Raw genomic sequence first — 22,240 nt, forward strand, 5'->3', positions numbered from 1 at the left:
TTATAGTCATCTTCACACTACATTTAGACAATGGCTGAATTTAGAAAAGCATGCTAGTCTTACTGCCAAAAAAAAGAAAAGAAAAGTGAAACAGCCTTCAACTCACACTGAAGAATGCTAAAATGATGTGTGCCTGTTCAGTTATATGCAGGGTGTTATGCAAAGCGGATTATAGCCTATGGATGATTCAAAAGACAAGTCTGTAGGATTGAAATTTGAGTTCTGATGTAAATGTTAATGAGTTTTGGTTAGGTTCACAAACACTTGAATGTAAGTGATTTAATAAGCAACATAAGAGCAGATCGTCAGCTGAGCTGTGGAAAAACAGGGTAATAGGCCTACTAAATCTCCCTTATCATTCTGTCTATCTTTTTTAGGAGATACAGCCCATTTCTCAGACAGGATCTAATAGACCTAATGGTCGGAAAAAAAAGCCACCCGGACCTATGTTAGTGCCTAACATAGGCCTATACTGGAAATTGTTTCTGATGATGGTCATTTAGGAGTTTTTACCTTACAAATGAAAATGAAGATGTCTGAAAGTCTTTGATTTTAGGCTATGCTTTACTTTTCGAGTAATCGACAGACTTTGTTCCATTATTAATGAGAAAAGGTGGCACTTAAATGCTGTTTTTATTACATAACCATTAACATTGGACTGTTCTTTCAAAGTTCATTCACTCTTTCTGTCTCTGTAAGTACGGTAGGACAAATCAAGTCAGCTATTATGACAACAAATACAAACAGTTAATATTGTAAAGGTCGAGAATTTAATGTTTTGTATTACTGCTCATGGGCTTAATCTGCATGTTTTCCATTCCCGTTGGAAGCGTCTGCTGTTGGATCACTGGTCTGATTGTTTCGTGCTGGTCCAGGGTCTCTTGGGGTCACAGTTCTGGGAACAGCGTCCTCTACTTGGCTGAGTATGTCATTCAGGACTAATGAGGAGGCTCTGTCTGAGGGAGATGGTGGCTGGGACACCGCAGAAGATCCGGGACTGCTTCTGATGATTGAACGAGCTGCTTGCAGATGCCTTCTCTGGCTCTGGTGAACTAAAAGAGAATGAGCGAACAGTACATTTTTAAAGTGCTTTTCAATTGGTGGGACGATGTTGGGTCATATGTCTGTTCTGAGAGGCAAGACGACCCGAAAAAAAAAACTCTTCCGAATGGAAAAATGAAATAAATCTTTATGGAAATTGATATGCATGGAGACTTGGGGCACTTAAGGATTCAGAGAAAAATCTGATTTGTTTCAAAGCTACACAGTAAGGTTGTTGGCAAAAACAAAAAGATACTTAATATAGTGCCACCTAGAGGTCAGTTATAGTTGTCACTTGATAAAAGGTGCCAAATTAGCCAACTTTATTAATCAATTTTATTTATTTTTTTTATTTTTATTTTTGATAATGGCACTAGTCTTTTCTGTTGAACAAAGAAATGCCACATGGGAAACAATATTATCAAAAGTCTAACTTTCATCATCACCATTCATCAAATTAATTTGTCCACAATGATCCACAATTATTTAGAAGAACACTTGTTCATTTCTGATCATTTATGCTGCTTTTTGTTCTTTATGGAGGTTGACAGTCAAGGGTCACGATCCACTTTTAATGTATGGAAAGCATTGTGTAACTTTCTTCTGCTTTTGTGTTCCACAGAAGAAATACCATCATACAGCATTGTAGGACATGCAGTGAGTAAATGAATAACAGAAAGTTCATTTTTGGTGACCTGTCATTTTTTATCCCCAACAAATCATTCATTTCAGTTTTGTTGTATGTAGAAAGTCATGTGGTTACAGTCACCTGAGCAAGCTGTAGAGTTGAGACAGAGTTGTGTGTGCATATACTGCATTTTTATGAACGGGGTATTTATTACACAGAGGCAAGTAATGTGGAAATGGGGAATTAAAAGCAGACTGTGGCTAATAGTGAGGATAATTCATTAAATATACAACACAAGCCACATGACTCCCTGTGATACATACACACGTCAAACTCACAGGTCATTAAAAAGTCAAGCTTAATAGGCCATACTGGTAATGTGACAATTTTGAGCAGTGAAAAGACCTGCATGAGGCTTTTCAAATCTATTAAGACGTGTGCAATGTCACTACATATAAAAACTGAATATTGAACTAGGCTTAAAAAACTGCTCATTTTTAAATATGGCTTTGTTCACTATGTTTGTGTGGTCTGATTGTAACCTCAGAAACGGCATGCTTTTATGCACGACCAGCTTTTATGACACTCTTATATGTCTCAGTAATAGAAAAAACAGTGTTATCATCTGCTTATCCTCATGTCACTTAAAGGTGAAATGCTAAATGTAATATTTCAATACTAGTTTAAAGACTTAAACCCAAGACTAATGTTTTTTTTTTCCTGCTTGTCCAGTTCTACTCACCCTCCAATTTTTCACTTTTTAAATTAATGAATCATATATATTGTTTTCCATTTTAAACGTGTAAATTTTTTTACATTTGTTATTCAATTAATAGTTTCATATTCATATTATAGTATAATAATTATATATATATATATATATATATATATATATATATATATATATATATATATATATATATGTATGTGTGTGTGTGTGTGTGTGTGTGTGTGTTTATTTTTTATTTTTTTAATTAAATTATTTGTAGGTTGACTTCTCCAAACTGCTCTGTTTGCTGTTTGAGTTTAGTTTTTTTGTCCTTTAGAGCTTGACGATCTTAGTACACATCTCCTTTCATTGTATCTAGAAGAGCAACATGGTAAATTCTGCTTCTTATATCCCTTCGTGCTCCAAAGAAAAACAACAGTGTACTTCTTTTAAATGGCACATGGTTAAGTAGATAATAACATTAAGGTCTAACTTGGCTTGACCTGTAATAGCTTGGTATTTTACTGATTATCTGCCTGATTGAATAACTCACCTCTTTCTCTGACAGCAATCTTCTGGACCTCAGGAATGAGGAATCTGTAGACGAGTTCTGCCACGATCTCTTCAGACTGCTGACTGTTCATCCTGCACGTATACACAGAGCAAAAAAGACTTAACAGATTGATTCTGTTTGTGATAAATGAAATGCTCTAAAACAGCCAATGCTGGCAGCCTGGCTAAAGGACACATACAGTAACGATGATCTTTGTAACTTGGTCATACAATGTTTATTAGATTAGTGATATGCCTGTAAATACACAGTATCTGATTCTAGTGACTTCATATGGATGTGCTGCCACATCTGACATCCATTATTTATTATTTATTGAGGGAAAGAATATATAGACACAGATTTCATACATATCTTATATTTCCCAGGCTTTAACTGTGCTTCTCTGCATTTTGCCTTGCAGGATAAGAAAGTTCAAATGTCGCAGATTTTTTTAACAGGCAGAGCACAATGGGTGGAAGTCGTCCTGTAGACAAATCTAAGCATGACTTTATTTTCAAGACCTCCTGAAAGCGAAAGAGAGTTGTCCTATGTGCACCTTATGGGCCTGTCTTTATACAAATTATTCAAGGGCATTACGAATGTACTGAGAGTTCAAGGTTATAATAACAGAATGCATTCACAATGTTTGGGTCTATTCACATGTGATTCATGCCTGGTCCCTAAACAATTATCTTGAATCTAATAAAACCTCTGACATAAGCAGCTGTCAGTGACAAACATGTCTTGCAGCCTTTGGATGACAGAACAGGACGGAGAGAATCGTTTCTACATACTGAAATCTAAAGGTGCATTTCTATATTTTATCCCTTTTGCACAAGAACATTCAGTGAAGTGTTTTATTTTGATCATTTAAAATATTTTGACCTTGCTGAAATATCTACAGTAGCATGATTTTAAGAGTTTGTGGTTCATTGTCAACAATAAGCAATCTAGTAGAGAGATCTTCAAACTGGTTCAACTGGATGTCACAGCATTCGAGACCAAGAACGTACGTCTCCTCCATGGCATAGGTGACGTTGTTCAGCTCCTCAGCCTTGCGGTGAACCTCCTCTCTGGCCTGAGCATCAGCTGTCTGATTAATACAGCCCAGGATGACATCCTCCAGGTACATGTCAACTGTGTCCTGATGCATCTTGACCACCTGATACCAAATCATATACAGATAGACAAGAGATAGAAAAGGAAGATTGCAATTACACAATATGCCTAGCGTACACATTTAAAAAAAAAAAAAAAAAAAAAAAAAGGTGAATTTTGATAGCCCCGTGGCATTATTGAAGAATTCTATGGCAATGTGCTTTACCAAAGAAAATAAACTATTTACTTACACTAACGTGGAGAAGTTAGAGGTAACTTTTTAATTTTGTAAAGAATTTGAAAAGTGGGTTATGCTAACCAAGGCTGCATCTATGTGAACTATGAATCTGTGAACTATTATTACAATTTAAAATAAGGGTTCCTGAATGATTGTTTAAAAATGTAATATTCCCGATATGACAAAGTTGAATTTTCAGTCACATGATCCTTCAGAAATCATTCTAATATGCTGATCTGCTGCTCAAGAAACATTTCTTATTATTATCGATGCTGAAAACACTTGTGCTGCCTAATATTTTTATGGAAACAGACACATTTTTCATGATTCTTTGATGAACAGAAATTAAAAAAAACAGCGTTTATTTAAAATAAAAATCTTTTGTAATATGAAAAATGTCTTTACTGTCACTTTTGGTCAATTTAACACATTCCTTGCTGCATAAAATGACTCATTTTTACAAACTTTTGAATGATAGTGTAGGATTTTGTTAGGTAGAGCTAAGAGCCTATTTATTGTGAGTGGATGTTCTAGTGACCTGTTTAAATATCTCATCCTCCTCTCTGCGTCTCCTTTCCTCGATCTGCCGCCTTCCACTCTCCTCAGCCTCACGAATACGCCGGTCTCTCTCAGCCAATAGGGAGAAGGCATGGATTCGCCTTTCCTCCTGCAGCCGGAGCAACTCTTTAGATAGGAAGTCCAGCATGTCCACTATCACTCCTCCAGACAGGCCAGATATATAGGACTCAATCTGAGACACCTGAGAGAAAGACAGTGGGATAAGGAATAAAAAGAATGTAATCAGTTTAGTACATGAGTTATCCTAGCTCATTATAGTTCATTCTTACATTGGTTTGTTCAGTGACTTTAAGATTTTTTTTTTAGACCACAAATAGGCTCATACCATATTTTAAGTAGTATTTTGATTTTGTCCTAAGGCAATAATGTTTGTAATGTTATGTTAATTAGATTTTTTTTGTTTTACATTTAAGTATCTTCCTTAAAGACTTTGGTGTAAGTAATATCACTTGCTCACCAGAGGATCCTCTGCAGTGAATGGGTGCCATCAGAATTAGAGTGCAAACAGCTGATAAAAACATCACAATAATCCACAAGACTCCATTCCATCAATTAATGTCTTCTGAGGTGGAAACCCATGTGTTTGTAAGAAACAAATCTTAAAAAGAATCAAAACTTCAAACCATTGGTTCTGGCTAAAATTTGAGTCTTCTGTCCATAATATTGCTTTCTCAAGTTAAAAAGGCATCTCGTCTCACAAGATAAATATTCAGAGAACAATCACTGTTTAGAAGTGAAAACCCTTTTTCTGTCTACAGTAAAAAATGTCTTGATGGATTTTTTTTTTTTTTATAGAAACACAGCTTTTCAATTCAAAAGATGTTAATTGAAGGACTGGAATCGTGTGGATTACTGTGATGTTTTTATCAGATGTTTGAACTCTCATTCTGACGGCACCCATTCACTGCATAAGTGACTTAATGCCAAATTTCTCTGCATCTGTTCGAATGAAGAATCAAACTCATCTACATCTTGGATGGCCTGAGGGTGAGTACATTTTCAGCACATTTTCATTTAAAATCTGAACTATTCCTTTAATAATAAAATATGCTCCACAAACCTTTACGATCAGAATGTAATGATCAGTGACTTTGTTAAAAATAGCTTACATTATTTTTTTTTCACTGGGAGAAGGTTTTGAATTCTGAAAATTACAGGGGAAAAAATATGAAAATGTTTTCATAGTTCATTGAACTGTTTCATTTCAAAACAGGAAAATGTGACCCATGCTGAGAAGCCCAGAAAAGATCCGCGGTACATGCCAAAGCAGAGCAGATGTTGTGAATGCCTAAAAAAACTGCATTTTGATAGTACTGAGATAAGTATGTAGTTTTATCAGTCAAAGTTCACATGCTACTGCAGGTGTTCATTTTCATATCTTAAACATATACATTATGTCTTACTGTTTCAGACTGGGTGTCTCTCTGTCTCTGCAGGGCGAGTGTGACCTGTTTTTCCGCCTCCTTCTTGTTCTGCTCCTCCTTCTGCAATGCGTGGGTGGTGCGCAGTTCTTGGATCAGTTCCAACCGTTTCTCTTTTCCCTCGAACACCTGCCAACCATCAGACATCATTATCTATTCACATCGACGACTATATGAGCCATCAGTTAGAAAACCACGCTCCCTGAGCCTTACCTGATTCTGTGTGGATCTTCCTCTCAGCACTTTCTGCAGAAAGATAACGGCCAGTTCCCTTTCCTCATCTCCCTGTTATAGACATTACATCAATATCTCACAATCATAGACGCATCATACAAAAAGAATTACAAAATAAATGATTCAACGAAATGCATGCATCATATACTGTAGTATCCTCAGATCACTTTAGAGCAGTGGTTCTTTTAGGACTTCTGAGCACAGTCTTACTGTTGTGAAAAGGAATGCACTTTGGAAAAGAGTAATTATTACAGAAATAGTATGATTTAAAATAATATTTGAGAAATTGCATGCTTAGTGCAATTACATAAAAATGCATTACAGTTTAAATTTAAGGCAGTTAGCTGAACTTCAGAGTGCTTTTTGACCTACTTAATTATCCCCACAATTATCTACAGCGTGAATTCGGGTTGTACCTCTGGGGGATCTTCCACCGCAGGGGTCGGAGGTCGTGGAGCAGGTTTTTCCCTCTTAAAGAGGAACCGCAAAGGCTTCTTTTCCACCACATGGCCCTTTTCCTCCCTCAGAGCCTAGTGGGAAAGGAGAGCTCAGGGGGATATCTGTCACTTCACACACCTCCTCCCACCCAGCTGCTCATTACCTGATGAGTCTTCATGAGCTCTAGTTCTCTGCGGGCTGAGCGTGTGATGAAGCCTTTTGTCACTTTAGGTCTTGGCACTTTGATTTGAGGCTCCATGACAGATGGAGAAAGACCTGCCTCCAGTTCTAACAGACCTGAGAAACACAGAGCCTTTACCACATCCGTAGTGATTCAAATTGTAAAATAACTTATTTTAAACGAAATAAAATATATTTTCTGAAAAAAATATATAAATCTCTATAATATTCTGATCTGAAGCAACCCCAGTTCTTTGATCACCAGGTTTTAGATATAATTGTAATTGCTTAGAAAAACCAAGGCAAATATTTGATTAATTAGCAGAATGATTTGATTTAGAAGGGAAACATTTGAAATATAATATATAATAAAAATAATAAGAATTCAAATAAATTCAAATATTTAATGCAATTTGGTGTCGAAAGTTTATTTTTATTTTAAAAGTTAAAAAAGTTTAGTTTTTTGTTTTCAGGACAGACTAAAAAGTACTATATAAACATTGGATTTGTGTGCATTTATAAATCTTTTTTTTTTTTCTTTTTTTTTTTTTTTTAAGTGGTATGAGAACAAAAATGTTATTCACATAGTATACATCTCCTCAAAATCCATGATATGATTTTAGAAGAAGTAGAATAGGGTAATTGATTTTTATGGATAACATTTAAAAAAATTAAATAAGCAAATAAAGAACATCAGAATATATTGAACAAAGAAAGACATTAGAATAAAAATGTTATGTGCATTAAGTAAATATTTCTAAAATAAAAAAAATAATTTACTATAAACTTTACTGTATCCTGAATAGTCACAAGGAAAACATCCTCTGTAAACAGAAGCAGACCTTCATACGTGCTGAGAAAGTGACTCTTGACCACGTTGCGGTTGGAATTTCGGTCAGAGATCTGTCCAATCCGCGACCGAGGTGCGTATGTCTGAAACCCATAATCTGAGTAATCCTTTATAATATCACGTCTCTTCAGCTTTCCCTCAACATTCCTCCGTTTAGCCAGCAGCTTCCGCATTGCTGGGAGAAACAGGAAAGGTATCAATAAAATTATGTCAGTTTGTGCATGCTTATTATTTCATAAATCAGAATAATCCGACTTGAAATCTGGTTTAAACACAAATGTCCTGACAGCTCTTAATACATTCTATGCTTCATTTAGTTGAAGATTTGAATAAGTAATTTTGTACGAATGATGTCTTTTTATCATGCCTCACAAAAAAATAGAATGGAAGGCTGTAAGCATGGTTTTCGTTTCTGTGTGTATGTAAATGTGGTAAAGTGATTCATCAACATTTTTGGTCTGAAGAGAAACATTTAAAATGTATATATATGCTAAAGGTTATTCTGTCAATGTTTCATATTATACTAGCATATGATCAACTAAATAAACTTATTTTTCCCCATTCAATATGACCATGCAATAATAATAATTTTATTATTTACATTATAAAAAATAAGAAATATATTATGTGTACCACACAATCACTAGATGGCACTGCTAACTCATGCAGCGCTGTCAGCAGCTATGGTATTTATGCATGAAACATTTTTTTTTTTCTGATTTACCCAATTAATGTGGGTCATGCTTCAGGTCAAAGCACAGAAAAATTTGTACAAATACAGTAAAATCGTACAGTATATGGTCTAAAAGCAAACACACATTTTCTAAAAGCCATAAAAAGTCAATTCTGATTTCACGATTACTGCCATAAACAGAATGGGTCCTTTTAAGTGCAACTTAAATATGATTTATCTGACTGTGGCCTCACAAATGATGTAGTCATTGCGTATCTTCTTAATCTGCGCCTCCTTCTCTTGCTGGTGCTGGGAAAAGCTCACATCCAGTCGATCCATCTTGACCTCCTCCTGCTTCTCCTCCCTCTGACGCAGAAGCTGCACCAGCAGGGTCAGCCGTGCCTCCTGCAGCCTAAGAAAACACATGACAAACAACAACAGTCAACATGAATGTGTTTGTGCTTGTAGCAGTAAATTTAAGAGTAGCCTACTTCACTAGACTCTTAAGGGGCTGTTCACACAGAATGCGTTCATCCATTCCAGTGCACTACTTTTCCATTGTTTTCTATGTAAACATGCACTAGATGGACATGTATGTCTGTTATGCTTGCGTCTCCCGTCTTTCTCAACATCTCGTACATGACGCCTTGTCAAGTTAAAAGAATTTCAACTTTTATGCGCAGCGCCGCTCATCAATGCCAGTTCTAAAACAGTGGACCAATCGGAAGACCTTGGAGGCGGGGCAAGTGTTACAAGCTTTTGTTTACATTAGCAAGTAAACTTGTTTAATTTGACGGCAACATGGTAGAGGAGAAACACGTTACGTCTCACGTTTTCAATGTGAACAGCTCCTTAGAGTCTAGAATTTTTTTTTTTTGGCAAATATCCACCTTATCCAGAGAAACCACTACAAATAATGTGTGAGTGAAGTGTCCAAATTAATCAAACTTGGAAAACTATTCCTCTAAGCAGTGCTCACTTCTCTATCTCCTTCTCTCTGAATGCCCACTCCTTCCTCTCCATCTCCTCCATCATCCTTCTCCTCTTGTCCAGCTGAGAGAGGTCATTCAGCGGTGGCAGAGTTGCCTCCCAAGCTCTCTTCATTCTTGCCCTCTCAATCATCTCTACTTCTGCCAGCCCTGCAGGCAGCCCACGGCCTGAAAACAACCACTGTTAGTCCTGAAGCATCTTTTGTAAACACAAATGCTTGAAGCTACACATGCAAAGGTTTGTGCAACATTCTCTTATTGATTAGGGACTGGTGAGAGACATGTACTATTTATGATTATTTTATTATGTGCTGTTTACCCCATGTGAGTGTGGCCAGTGTGAGCAGCTCAGGGGGGGCTGTCCCAGGACGAACCGCATAGTCTGGAGTGAAGGGGTCTGTCTGTGTCTCACTCTCCCGATAATCAGTCTGAACTCCCACGCTCCGCTGGAATGGAGTAGGGGACCGTTTTTCATCTCCATCCGAAGCAGAAAGGAGGTCAGATCTGTGAGAAAAATTAGTGGCAAGACAGATGTATAGAAAGATAGTAAGAAAGTCCAGTTTTTAACTCTAATAGAGTTGTTAACTCTATTAACAGAGCAAGGGTGAAGTGACAAACACCACCGGACTTACTTTGGCAAAGCAAATACAACATCAGGAGGAATCTGTTGAGCGAAAGGAATAAGAGGACTGAGAGAAAGGAAATGGCAGAAAAAAGAGGGAAAGAAAGTGCAAGGGGAAAACATTATTCTTATTTGTACACTTTTGTTTAGCTATTGTCATTCACATTCATTTTTCTCTATATCCTACCATTTGAAAAACTTCCAGCGGTCCATTCCTGTCACATCTGTGTGGTTTGGTCTATGCATCTGAGACACAACACTTTCACAGACACAAAATTATTAAGGATTAATACTATTGGCATATACAGCATACACTATCACTCAACAGTTTGGCATCAATATTTTTTTTTTATTTTTTTTTAAAGAAATGAATACATTTATTCAGCAAGGATGCTCTGCATTGATCTAAAGTGACAGTATGGACATTTATGGTACAAAAAAACTATTTTAAATAAATGTTTTTTTTTTTCTATTCATCAAAGAATCCTGAAAACAACAACAACAAAAAAAAAACATTTCACTGTTTCCACAAAAATATTAAACAGCTCAAATGTTTTCAATATTCATCATAAGAAGAAATGTTTCTTGAGCACCAAATCAGCATAATTTTGACCCTGGACCGTAAAAGTCATTTTTTTTAAATTTGCGATTTATACATCATATGAAAGCTGAATAAATAAGCTTTCTGTTGATGTACGGTTTGTTAGGATAGGATATTTGGCTGAAATAACTGAGATAACTATTAAAAAATCTGGAATCTGAAGCTGCAAAAAAATCTAAATATTGAGAAAATCGCCTTTAAAGTTGTCCAAATGAAGTTCTTAGCAATGCACATTAATAATCAAAAATTAAGTTTTGATATATTTACGGTAATAAATTTACAAAATATATTCATGGAACATGATCTTTTCCTAATATCCTAAAGATTTTTGGCATAAAAGAAAAATCTATAATTTTGACCCATACTATGTTTTTTTGGTTATCGCTAAAAATATACCCCAGCGACTTAAGACTGGTTTTGTGCTCAGGGTCACATATTTTAATTATTTAATACTGAAGACTGGAGTAATGATGCAAAAAATTCAGCTTTGCATCACAGGAATAAATTACATTTGAAAATATATTGTAGCGTGAACCAGACAAATTAAAGATTCGATCGGGAGCCTGGTTGAAACATGAGCCGAATTCCACAGAAAGGCAGGATGTTGTAAATCAACTCCCAGCACCACAGTCTGATAACCAACTCTTTCACAGAACAGCTTTTCAACATTAACACCATTAGAACAATTATTGACAATTTCAATTCAAAGAAGAGATTGTCTAATTTGGGGCAAGTAATCGAAGAAATGGACAGTCTGAAACTCACATGTAAAGCCATGACAGAGAAAACAAGATCGTTGGATTGACTTCCCCCCCCACCTAGCAAAACCAGACTGAAATTCCTAAGGAGACCTGTTAACCCCTCTGGTCTTCACAGGAGATATCCTTACTCCCCAGAATGGCACAGACAATGCCTTCCAATGCATATATGCACCAAAATGAACTCAAAAAAGACTTCTAAATGGATATCAGTCCATTGCTCAACTCCATATCATACATGAAGCCACACATTTGATTTTAATGTTTCTAATCACTTATTGTGTATGTCTTTTTAAATAACTCTTGAATAGCTTAAGGGATCATATTCATGTTTAGTATGTGTGTGTTCGAATATTCTTGCTTGAAAAACGTTTCTGACCATTAGTTATTTGTCAAATGTATCATATTCTTGTTATAGGAATCATGTCCAAATTATACCCTGCAAGAGCGGGAAAATTCGGACCACAAGCTTGATAAGATAACATTTGATTTATGAATGGGTGGGACAGACAATTGCAACACCCTGAGAAAAGACAGTATCTAATTGGTCAAGACAACATTTGAGGTGTGGCCAAAAGGCCAGTTTAAATACTCAGGACACCATCAAATTTTGCTTTTAGCTTTTAGCTTTTGTCAAGCTTTTGCTATCAGTCATGCCGGCTTTTTGCTTTGCTTGTAGTTTACATGCTTTTAGTCATGCTTTGTCATCACTTTTAGCGTTCTTCGAGCGCCGTTCCAGCGTGCTTCGGCCTGCACCTGCCTGCTGCTACTTAGCCACGATGAGAAGAAACACCACCTAGTCTCGTCAAACTTTACTTCTGTTCTTTTCCGTTTGAGAGTTTCGTGTTCTGAGTTAAGTTTTGTAACGCCGTGTCTCCGAGTCTGACCTCGCGTGCCCATCTGAAACTTCAACCAGCCCACAACTCCGCATCTTCAGCCAACGCCCAAACCACGGGCTTCCCAAGACGTCACTTCAACGACTACTGAACTTCCAGCCAATCAGCAACCTCGGGAAACCCCGTTTTCAGCGACGACAAAGGGAACCCCGTTACACAGGCAACGCAAGTAACCTCCAGACTCACATCTGTACTGGTGTTATCTAATATAATTTTAACCTCATTGAAGAACTCAGCGCGAGGGTTAATTAAGTGATTAATGGTTGCTCATGTCTATGCAATTTCACGTATTGCTGTAAACTTGGGATTTCACATTTTCATTCTCTTAAACTCACTCTTTCCTAACGTTCTATCCTCCTGCAACTTGGTGTGAATGTGTGAGTGCGTGTGCTTATGTGTTAGATTAGTTTATATGTCTTAGATTTATCTAATAAAGCCTTATTTATATTGAAAAGAGAAGTATCTTGTGTTTTTGTGCTCACAAGTTAATGTCTTAAACTGCCGATCTTGTTACTGTGCTAATTAATAGTGTTTTCACTATACTTTGGATATTAATATCCAGCGCAGATTTGATGTTAAACGGCTCGTTCAGTGAATCGCTGGCCGTTTCAGTGATCAGCCGTGAAACAGTGATTCTGTTCAAATTCCCTTTAAAATCTATAAAATGATTCCCTTTGAGCTAAATTGACCTGTTTCCCTTACAATATATATATATATATTTAATATAAATATAAATATAAATTGTGTGCACTGCAAAAGAACATTAAAAAAACATTAAAATATCCCAAAAGAATCCACAAAAAATAAAATAACTCGAAGAAACAAACCAGCTCAATCGTTCGGTGGATAATAGTATGTGTGGGAAATGTGTTTATATAATGCAAACATCACAAAAAGTCACAATGCAAAAAAGATAGTAATAAAAATAGATTTTTTTTCTAATTGCAAATAATTTCTTCTTTTTTCTTTTTCTTTTGAGTTTAGAGTGAAAATTGTCCTGGACATGTTTTTGTGAGATTCACCGATCTGATATCATATTTCTAAAGGATTATTGTCTTGTGTAGAGAGTGGGTGAATCTTACCCCGTCAGTTGCTGCAGGGCCTGTCTCTTCTGCTCGGCCAAGCCTCGCCAACGTCGATCAATGAACACAGGCACAGGCTCAGTGGCCTCGAGACGTAAGGTGAAACGAGGGTGATGTGGCAGATTACTAAACATGGAGTTAAATTCTGGAACCTTCCGCTGATAGAGACAAAACACATAACATACTGATTTTTACTTTTTTCACTTTTTTTTTCACTTCACTTTACATTTCCATTCCTCACAATATGAGACTTTTAAGGCTTCTGATGTGTTAAGAATGAAACAAAAATGGTAATGGTTATTTCATATTTTTTTAAATAATTGAATTACATTACAGCACCGTCATTCAAAATTTCAGAATGACAAAAAATTTCAGCCTTGTCATTTCTTCTGTGCCATTAATTATTGTTTGTGTGTGTGTGTGTGTGTGTGTGTGTGTGTGTGTGTGTGTGTGTGTGTGTGTGTGTGTGTGTGTGTGTGTGTGTGTGTTCACTAGCACTACCCTGAGGATACAAAGGGTATTGCGCTGGCCATGAGCTAAATGACAGAGTCATGGAGGAATTTGTTCAGCTCTAAATTACTCTAATTGTATTCCTCACTGATGGCCAGACTGTCCTGCACAAGAGAGAATTCATGATGTGATAATAGCTGGCTGTACATTGTCCTGAGAGATTAACAAACAAGATTAATAAATAAATGCACCTGAAATTTTGATTTGAGTTGAAATAGTGTGAGACTGTTGTGATTCAAGAGACATGAAACCAGCACAGAGTAGGATACAGGCTTCCAGGGACAATATAGCTCACTGTTTAGTGGTCAGAATGCGGTGACTGACCAATCAGAATCCAGTATTTCAGAGAGACCTGTAATAACTCAAAATAACCACTTCAGTGTCAGAAGGGTACTCTATTTGTTTCAATTACCTAAAGCAATTTAGCACTTCAGACCTGCAGCATTTTAGCCATTAAATGCCAACTAAACAGTTACAGACCTATTTAACCAGCATGAGACTTTTTATCTGTAATATTTATCAATTCTTCCAAGAAAGTAAAAACTCAATAGCCAACTTGCCGTTTATTTTCTGTAAATCCTAAAAAAAAAAAAAAAAAAAAAAAAAAAAAGATGCTGAGATAAAATTGCTGAGATATTCGCAATTTTCTTTTTTTTTATTTCATGTGCCAAAATGAAGTGTTCAATATCTCTGTGTGCAATCCTTTTGTAGTGTCCAAATCCATTTTTTCTCACTTATGCTACATGTGGACTGAAAACTGTGCATTATGTTTATATTAATTTATTATGTTTTAATAATCTTTTGTCATGCTTTACTATTTTTTATGTGTAGACTAATGTACTTAAGCATGTTAAGTACTTGATTATAATTTTAACTGTTGTGTGTTTTTATTTAAAGTTATATATTTTAAATATACTAAATTGCAAAATCATGAAATAATAGATATATTCAAATAAATGACATACAAGTGTGTGATTTAAAATATGGAAGTATATTTTAGTTTAACATAAAATTTTGCCAGTAAATCTGGCAATTTCAAAGACAATAGAAGTAAATATGTTTTTTTTTAATCATTTCCAAGTACTTTATTAAAAGTATGCTAAATCGTCTTTTTCACAAGGACAGGCTTTAATGAGACTATTTCAACACTGCAAAACATGCATCTTATTTCAATTCAGCCTAAATGTGTTGCTTATAGGCTACTGTAAGTCCTGTTTTGGGTAAATGTGTTTTCTCTCTGCCCAAAAGTCAGAGTTCATCAAAGTTGAACTTCAGTTCGCAGTGGAAAACGACCCTGTGTTTGTGTTTTCCCGTCTCCAGTGTTTACACAGGAGCAGCAGCACAAAGTTCAAGGACTCAACAGCTAACGTTACTGTACATAAATCTGCAAAATCTGAAACATTATCAGCACACGATGAGCTGTGCTAGTGTTTGTCAACTTACCACTCGATCCATCGAGGCTTGAGCTCGAAAGTTTTCCCTGGCGTGATCCACATCAGCTGACAATGTGTATACAGGGTCTAAAGCAGCACCAACATCCACAATTGAACACAACAGACTTTTTAAATAATACATGACACAATACGTAACGTTACTTTCTTATAATATCCGAATATACGGTCAAACAGGCCATCGATTTGCAGCTGTAACTCACCGTACAAATAATCATATGTCCTCTGTTGTCTGAATCCCCTCCTGCCCTCATGTTTCTTCTGAAATGTGTGTGTCAGAGAGACGCTCATGTCTGCGTGTAACAGGTGTGTGTTTAATTTGTGAGCGATTGGGACAGTGGTTACCATGGAGATCGTAAACATCCGACCACGTCACTACACTATCACACCGCCAGGGGGCGTTCAAAACAAACCCATGGCATCCCCCAAACCGACATACATTTCCAAAAATAGTTGTTTTCCGGTCTAAAACTTTGTTTTCACAACACGTGGACGTACACAGACGCTTGGAGCCCAACGTGTCACGAACTTGCAGAGATATTTCTGAGGTAAACTGAATATCCCACTTTGTGTTGATCAGTCGGTTAAATTCTGGTTAGAGTGCCTTTTGAGTCCCCGAGCATAACCTTAAAATTATCTTAACATATCTCATTTAAAGCTGTTTTATCGTAAAACATTTAACATTTTAAACCATAATGTCAATATTACCGCATGTCCTCTGGATTGTTTAAATCCTATTTTCATGATAGCTTTGTACGTCTAAGTATACATAAAATGTATTTTAAGTTATATTATTGTGTAGTATTTCATTAGATTTTTTTAAAACAAAGTCTTATTAAACAGCAATGGCATGGTGTGGCAGTACCAATTGGAATAAGGTACTAAATTATTGAATATTAGTGAATATAACACTAAGTGAGGACAAACTTTTTTCAGTTATTGAACATCTGCATTTAAGGAGGGTCACATGGGAGTTTATGAACATCAATAAACTACAAAGAGTGTTCAGAATGTTATTTTTTAATATAATTAACATTAGATGTTATTAGCAGCTTCATATTCGTGCAGTGAACATCAGCAGCCTTGTGCCGGTGGCTGAAATCATGCTCTTATTAGCTACAACAGCACTTTTACTTGTGTCATATTGCTTAAATATGACATATAGTCTAATTATGTTACAAAATGACACTCCAAACTCTCAGTTTTAGATATGATTCTTTCACCCTAAGGTGTGATATCTCAGTTTAAAAAAAAAAAGACAGAGCTTGCAGTGCACGTTTCTAGTCAACAGAGGACACCAAATCATATTGAGCCCGTAATTTGGTTTTACCTGCAGATGCTAATGAATGAGAATTCTTGCACATTCACAGAAAATAGCTTACTTCCGCTTTGCAAAATAGCTCGTGTATCATGTAGCTTTGTGAAGTTTTGACGATCTATGAAATTGTGGTCTTACTTTCTTTCACTGTTGTTTTTATTACTATTGACTTTTGCTAGTGGTTTCCAATCTGTCCTGTTCTCTGGATGTGACTGTGTTTTTGTGACATCCTACTGTACTATTTTTGTTAATGTGAAGTTAAACTCTCTGCATATGAGTCTTAAACCATGCTGTCTGAATCATACTGAAGTTGCTAACATTTGTAGGCTATACTGTATATCTTGTTTCAGAGGAAACTTTTCATCCTCAGATTGTTTGTCATATAGTTCAGGAGACTTGAACCTTCTGTTTACTGTAATAGTAATGTGTTAGAATGTTAAAATGTTTATAGCAGAGTACAGTTTGTGACATTGTTGAGATCTCTTTTAATACTACAGTAATACTGTAGTATATAATATCCGTAGCTGAGATACTGCATTGATCTCCTTTGTGTTTTTATTGGAACACCTTCAATTTTCTAACACATTCTCAAACATAGTGAGATCAATGACTTATTATAATGACACAATTTCAGATTAATCACTGGTGTGAGAACAATAAACTTGCGGTCGTTTTTTTTCAACAGCATGTGGTTAGGTTAGCCTGCAACTGCTTCCAACCGCTGGTGGCAGCGAAGTGTTAACTCTAATGGCGGCTCTTGTCTGTTCTCGTGCTAAGCAGAGAAGAAAAGAGGTGGTGAGATACATGCTCACACATTCGCACAACAACCGAAAGTACCTCTTGCTCCTCCATTACACTGCATTTCGCCGCAGATGATCTGATTTGCCGTAAATGACAGCCTTCACAGTAACATTTTAGTGGATTGTTTATTTGTGGCTTGCGTTCTTAAGTTTGCACACATTAAATGTGTTTGTGTGGGTGTTCAGAGAGAAACACAGCAGTTGCCAACAAACATTTATTTAACATATTACATTAAATATAATAAAGCATATCAATGCCTCATGTTTGAGAATTCAAACTCCTGCTTCAGAATATTTCCCATGTTTCCAAAAATTATTGGTATGGGAGTTGCCAAGATATCAAAGTCTGCATTTAAAAGTGTTTATTGAAATATGAGCTCAAAAAATTCTCATCAAATTCTTCCAGAACCAACTGATCACAGCTGCTGTCCATATTAATTTCATTGCTATGTTCATTTACTGTACTGTTGATTTTAAAACTATAAGTTAATACAGTTTTAAAACATTGGATCTTTATTGGCCTCTGTGGATCCATGAAGAATTTCCATTTAACATTCATGGAATCATTATATTGGACAAAAGGAAGAGAAAAATGGTGTTTCAGATTATTTAAATGTTCTTCACATTTTCATCATGTGAAATTCTAAAACCTAGATAAACAGAATCCGGTGTTATCTATCTTCTCGTTTCACACTGCTCATAATTTCTCCATGGTTAACAATCAATCTTGGGTATTCATAAACTGATGTTTCACACTGTACTTTCTTAAATCCCGGGTTAACATTCTTATTTGCATATTTGCAGTGTCAGTGTCATTGATTTGACGAATGCAGCACACCCTGTTTATATAATGACTTGTGCATCCTCTTATTTTCACAGCCTGTACACATTGGGAACCGTAATGCAGGGTAAACATTGCAAACACGGTTCTAACCCGGCTTCAGAGCAGGTTTCATAACCCTGCTTCTAAATCACAAGTGTGTCATTTCTTATATTATAGATAGTTCCGGTCCTTGAGTCTGATCGGTTGAGCCACGTTCAAAGCCTTTGTAAATTACTCTATACACATACATCTTTGAGCTCACATCAGTATTCCTTCGCCACTGCTGAAGCAATCTTTCCCAAGAAGTTGTGGATTACAGTTAATTTAGACCAGCTGAACGCAGTTGTTTGCACCTACTGTATATTACCGCTAGGGATGTAACGATGCACCCTGAGCTGGTTAAAAATATGATGATGATGATGATGATAAAATTTTGCAATTTTAAACAAATTGCCATAGATTTGGGGGTGCAGTTTATGTGAATCTCTGGGGGGAACTGACTGTCTTCAGAAAAGTTTAGATGGATTTTCTTTTCATCTTGCCTCTATATATTGCATATAAAAGTAGGCCTAGCGTTAATAAGTGCAGCGCTGCTTTTTTTCAGCAATGACCAAGAAAACGCTAAATTGCTGCTGGTCCATAAGAGCCACCTACTGTCATAGAGTGAAATTGCGTTCTCAATCAGTCTGTGTGAGGTTTTATTTATTTTTAATTTTTTTTCAGTATGTAGCTTAATTTCACAGAGCTAAAGTCAGACCATTCTGCTTTTGCTGTGTACAAATCAAACTAGAGAGAACTGTTCTCATGAGCTGTGTTATATTTCATTTTATTTATTCTTTTTTATATATTTGATATTTCCTCATGTTCATACATCATCTTATCTTTCAGTAGGGTACTCTAATAGTTTAAACCACAACGGTTTGTGGCAAAGCGGGAGTTTGATTATATAAGAAACAACATTAAACAGCATGACTAGATGAACATACTTAAACATACCTGAAACAGAAAACTTTTAAATAATATTCCCTCTACACTTTGCACACATCAACAGTGATTTTCCAGAATTAGTTTTTACCCTTTTTTAGCCTCTTTAGTGTGTAATACCCAGGGCTGTCGATAGTGGGGTGAAACGTGGTGATAATTATAGGGGCCTACGACAATGTGGGGGCCACCCCCACCAGTTTCAACCTACTGCCAGAGGCTAGCATAAAAGAAAAATATTCTAGGTAGTGCACCATGTCTAACAATTTTAGCGTACATCCCAGTATGATTTATTCCAGTATATCAAAAGGAAAAATAATTTGATTAAAACATTTTAAATAAAGATAATTGTTTTACCAAGTTCAAGATTAAGTTTGAGTATGCTTCTTACATAAATGTTTTTTTTCTGCAATAATTTTTCAAGATAAAAAAAAAAAATAATAATTTTCATAATTCACAATTTATGTATACAGTACAACAGCAAAAAACTGTGAGGAAAAAAATGTAAATTTTTTAGATCATTTTCTATAACTACAAGTCAAGCTGCAATACCAAACAGCACCACACGGAGTTGCCTGGCTGTATGTATAAATACATACGGATCCATTCAGAATTATTAAACAGAGCAAAGCACAAATTAAAAAAGCAAATAAAAACATTCAGAATTTGCCGAATGTGGTGATCTGAAGGCAGCTCAACATAATCATTGAACAGTTCCTCTCAGAGTGAGTGTCCATTATAAAACACTTGCCAGACATGTAACCATACTGAAATGTGCTTGGCAAAGAGCTATTAGAGAGTGCACATACACAGTCTGTTTGTTTGCACACTAATAATAACAGACTCAGACATGTCTAATAATGGACGACTGCTGTATGTCACTATAGCCTAATCGTCTTCACCTCCATTCCAATTGTCATCCATCAAAACGTAACACTGTGGTTGAATGTGATAGAAAAATCCCTTCCTTTCACACTTTGGTGGTGCGTTACCCCATCACCCCAATGAAGACACCGCCACTGCTGCTGTCAGAGTCTTTACTGTTAATCCAAGAAAATAATAGAGAGAATATCACTAACTGCTCTTGACTGAATTACTTTGTAGTTTTAACAAGACTAAATCTTTATTTAATTTATTAAGTGAGGACTATGCAATGCTATTTTACATTTGATTATTTGGTTTCTGTACCTGAGCACCTACAAACTTGAAAAACTTAAAGATTGTTTGATTTATCTTTGTTCTATTTATTTTTTGTGCTATTTACATTATTTCAAACAGGGCCCATGGGTACAACCTGCACAAGGGCCCCACAAACCCCAGCTATGGCTTTGGTAATACCCTTTAATGTGACAGATCTCTGTAGCACCTCAGTTCAAGCAGCATGTGAACCAATCATATCTTCCACTTTACTAAATAAACATGAATGAACATCAGAAGGTATCTTGTTTCAACTGCAGAAAGATGTCAATACACACCATTTTACGAACAGTTTATTTTTCTGAAATACATAATACATGGAGCTGCAGCAATACTGATGTAATGAGGTCAAAGGCATGCATTTGTTGAGTAATTTACAACAACTTCAAACACAGCTCAACCAATCAGAATCACTATCTGTTTTATAAAGAGGGGGTTAGAGCAACCATAACTTGGAGTAAGTGCAGTTTGAAAAGCCTTAGGAAACGGTTCTTTTAGTAACTAATCACTAAAAGCTTAATTGGGGAACCTAAAAAAATGTTCTTCTGTTGAATCACTGTGAAAATCCCCATTTGGAAGCTTTGGACAAGGGTATTTAAATATGGATGTGAACTATGCGAGAGCAGCCTCTGAGCAATGCATTTTTCCTCTGGCCCACTTTAGCACAGGTGATTTCTGGGAAAGTTCCTCAGACTGTACAGATGTGAGTTGCTCCCTCCAGTATGGTATAATGGCAGTCAGACAAAATATTTTATGTTTTATAAAGTATTCTCAGTACATGTTCACAACCTAATACATCTCCAACACTGATATTGTTTGGATTATACAAATAATATTTCATTGTATCTTGTGTGGCAATCAAAACCAAGTTCAAACTACAAACCACCACACTGACACATAGAAGACCCTAGAAGACCACAGTTGTTCATTCAGGTCAGAGATGAGGGAAACCACATTAAAGTGCATAAAGGCCTATTGGCCTCACATAATTTTTCTTTAAAATGATTCCCATTTGAACTCCCTCAGCCAGCTGCTGCCAACTTATTCTCAAACTAATAATAAGTGGATTTTTTTATTTCATTGTTTAAAGATAGGGCATACTGGCCTCACAAGATCTTCAGATGGTTTGTTTCAAGTTCTTTTTAAAGTTAATGCAGTAAACAGGTAAACAAAGAGCTATCAAGAACTGTAAAGTGTTAATGTGGGGGGAAGGTGTTGCTAATGAAGGTTTTGTTATATGTCAGCAGAAAAAGGTCATTTCTGGTTGCATTGCAGATTGCAAAGAAAATGTGCTCTATCTTTTCTAATCTGTAGCACTTCATCAGACATCTCACCACACCAACACACATTTGATCTGACAACGGCTAACATCCATATGTGATTGGAGGGGGCCATGACTAACCACATCCTATGTGACTGCATCTGTCTGAACTATGCACAACATCTGCGCAAGAATGAACTGACTGTGCTGTTTTTTATAACCCATTTATCATGCAAAAATTGTCCAGCAACTGAAATTCACTTACATAACTGTATGCCTAAACTTGGGAATTGGCAAAATTCAGCCTGC

At 36.1% G+C, this 22,240-nt stretch overlaps 1 protein-coding gene across 1 annotated transcript; it reads right to left on the reverse strand.

Moving 5' to 3' along the window:
• Positions 1–620: 620 nt before the first annotated feature.
• cfap91 (cilia and flagella associated protein 91) lies at positions 621–15,934 on the reverse strand. The gene is made up of 17 exons (XM_019110218.2): positions 15,755–15,934; positions 15,544–15,620; positions 13,591–13,748; positions 10,441–10,512; positions 10,264–10,320; positions 9,951–10,135; positions 9,622–9,799; positions 8,897–9,054; positions 7,962–8,144; positions 7,103–7,236; positions 6,918–7,031; positions 6,481–6,552; positions 6,250–6,396; positions 4,806–5,027; positions 3,945–4,093; positions 2,932–3,023; positions 621–1,052 (listed from the first exon to the last, which is right to left on the reverse strand). The coding sequence occupies exons 1-17, from the start codon at positions 15,912–15,914 to the stop codon at positions 799–801; spliced, it is 2,412 nt and encodes an 803-aa protein (XP_018965763.2). The 5' UTR covers positions 15,915–15,934; the 3' UTR covers positions 621–798.
• Positions 15,935–22,240: the final 6,306 nt, after the last annotated feature.

This window comes from Cyprinus carpio, chromosome B9, assembly GCF_018340385.1.
Source record: "Cyprinus carpio isolate SPL01 chromosome B9, ASM1834038v1, whole genome shotgun sequence".
Classification (NCBI taxonomy): domain Eukaryota; kingdom Metazoa; phylum Chordata; class Actinopteri; order Cypriniformes; family Cyprinidae; genus Cyprinus; species Cyprinus carpio.

Coding starts and splice junctions, on each gene's coding strand:
- cfap91 (XM_019110218.2), bottom strand. CDS start 15,914: ATGTTTACGATCTCCATGGTAACCACTGTCCCAATCGCTCACAAATTA. Junction 7,237..7,961: donor CTTTCTCAGCACGTATGAAG/GTCTGCTTCTGT, acceptor TGTGTTTCTCAG/GTCTGTTAGAACTGGAGGCA. Junction 1,053..2,931: donor GATTGCTGTCAGAGAAAGAG/GTGAGTTATTCA, acceptor ATTCTCTTTTAG/TTCACCAGAGCCAGAGAAGG.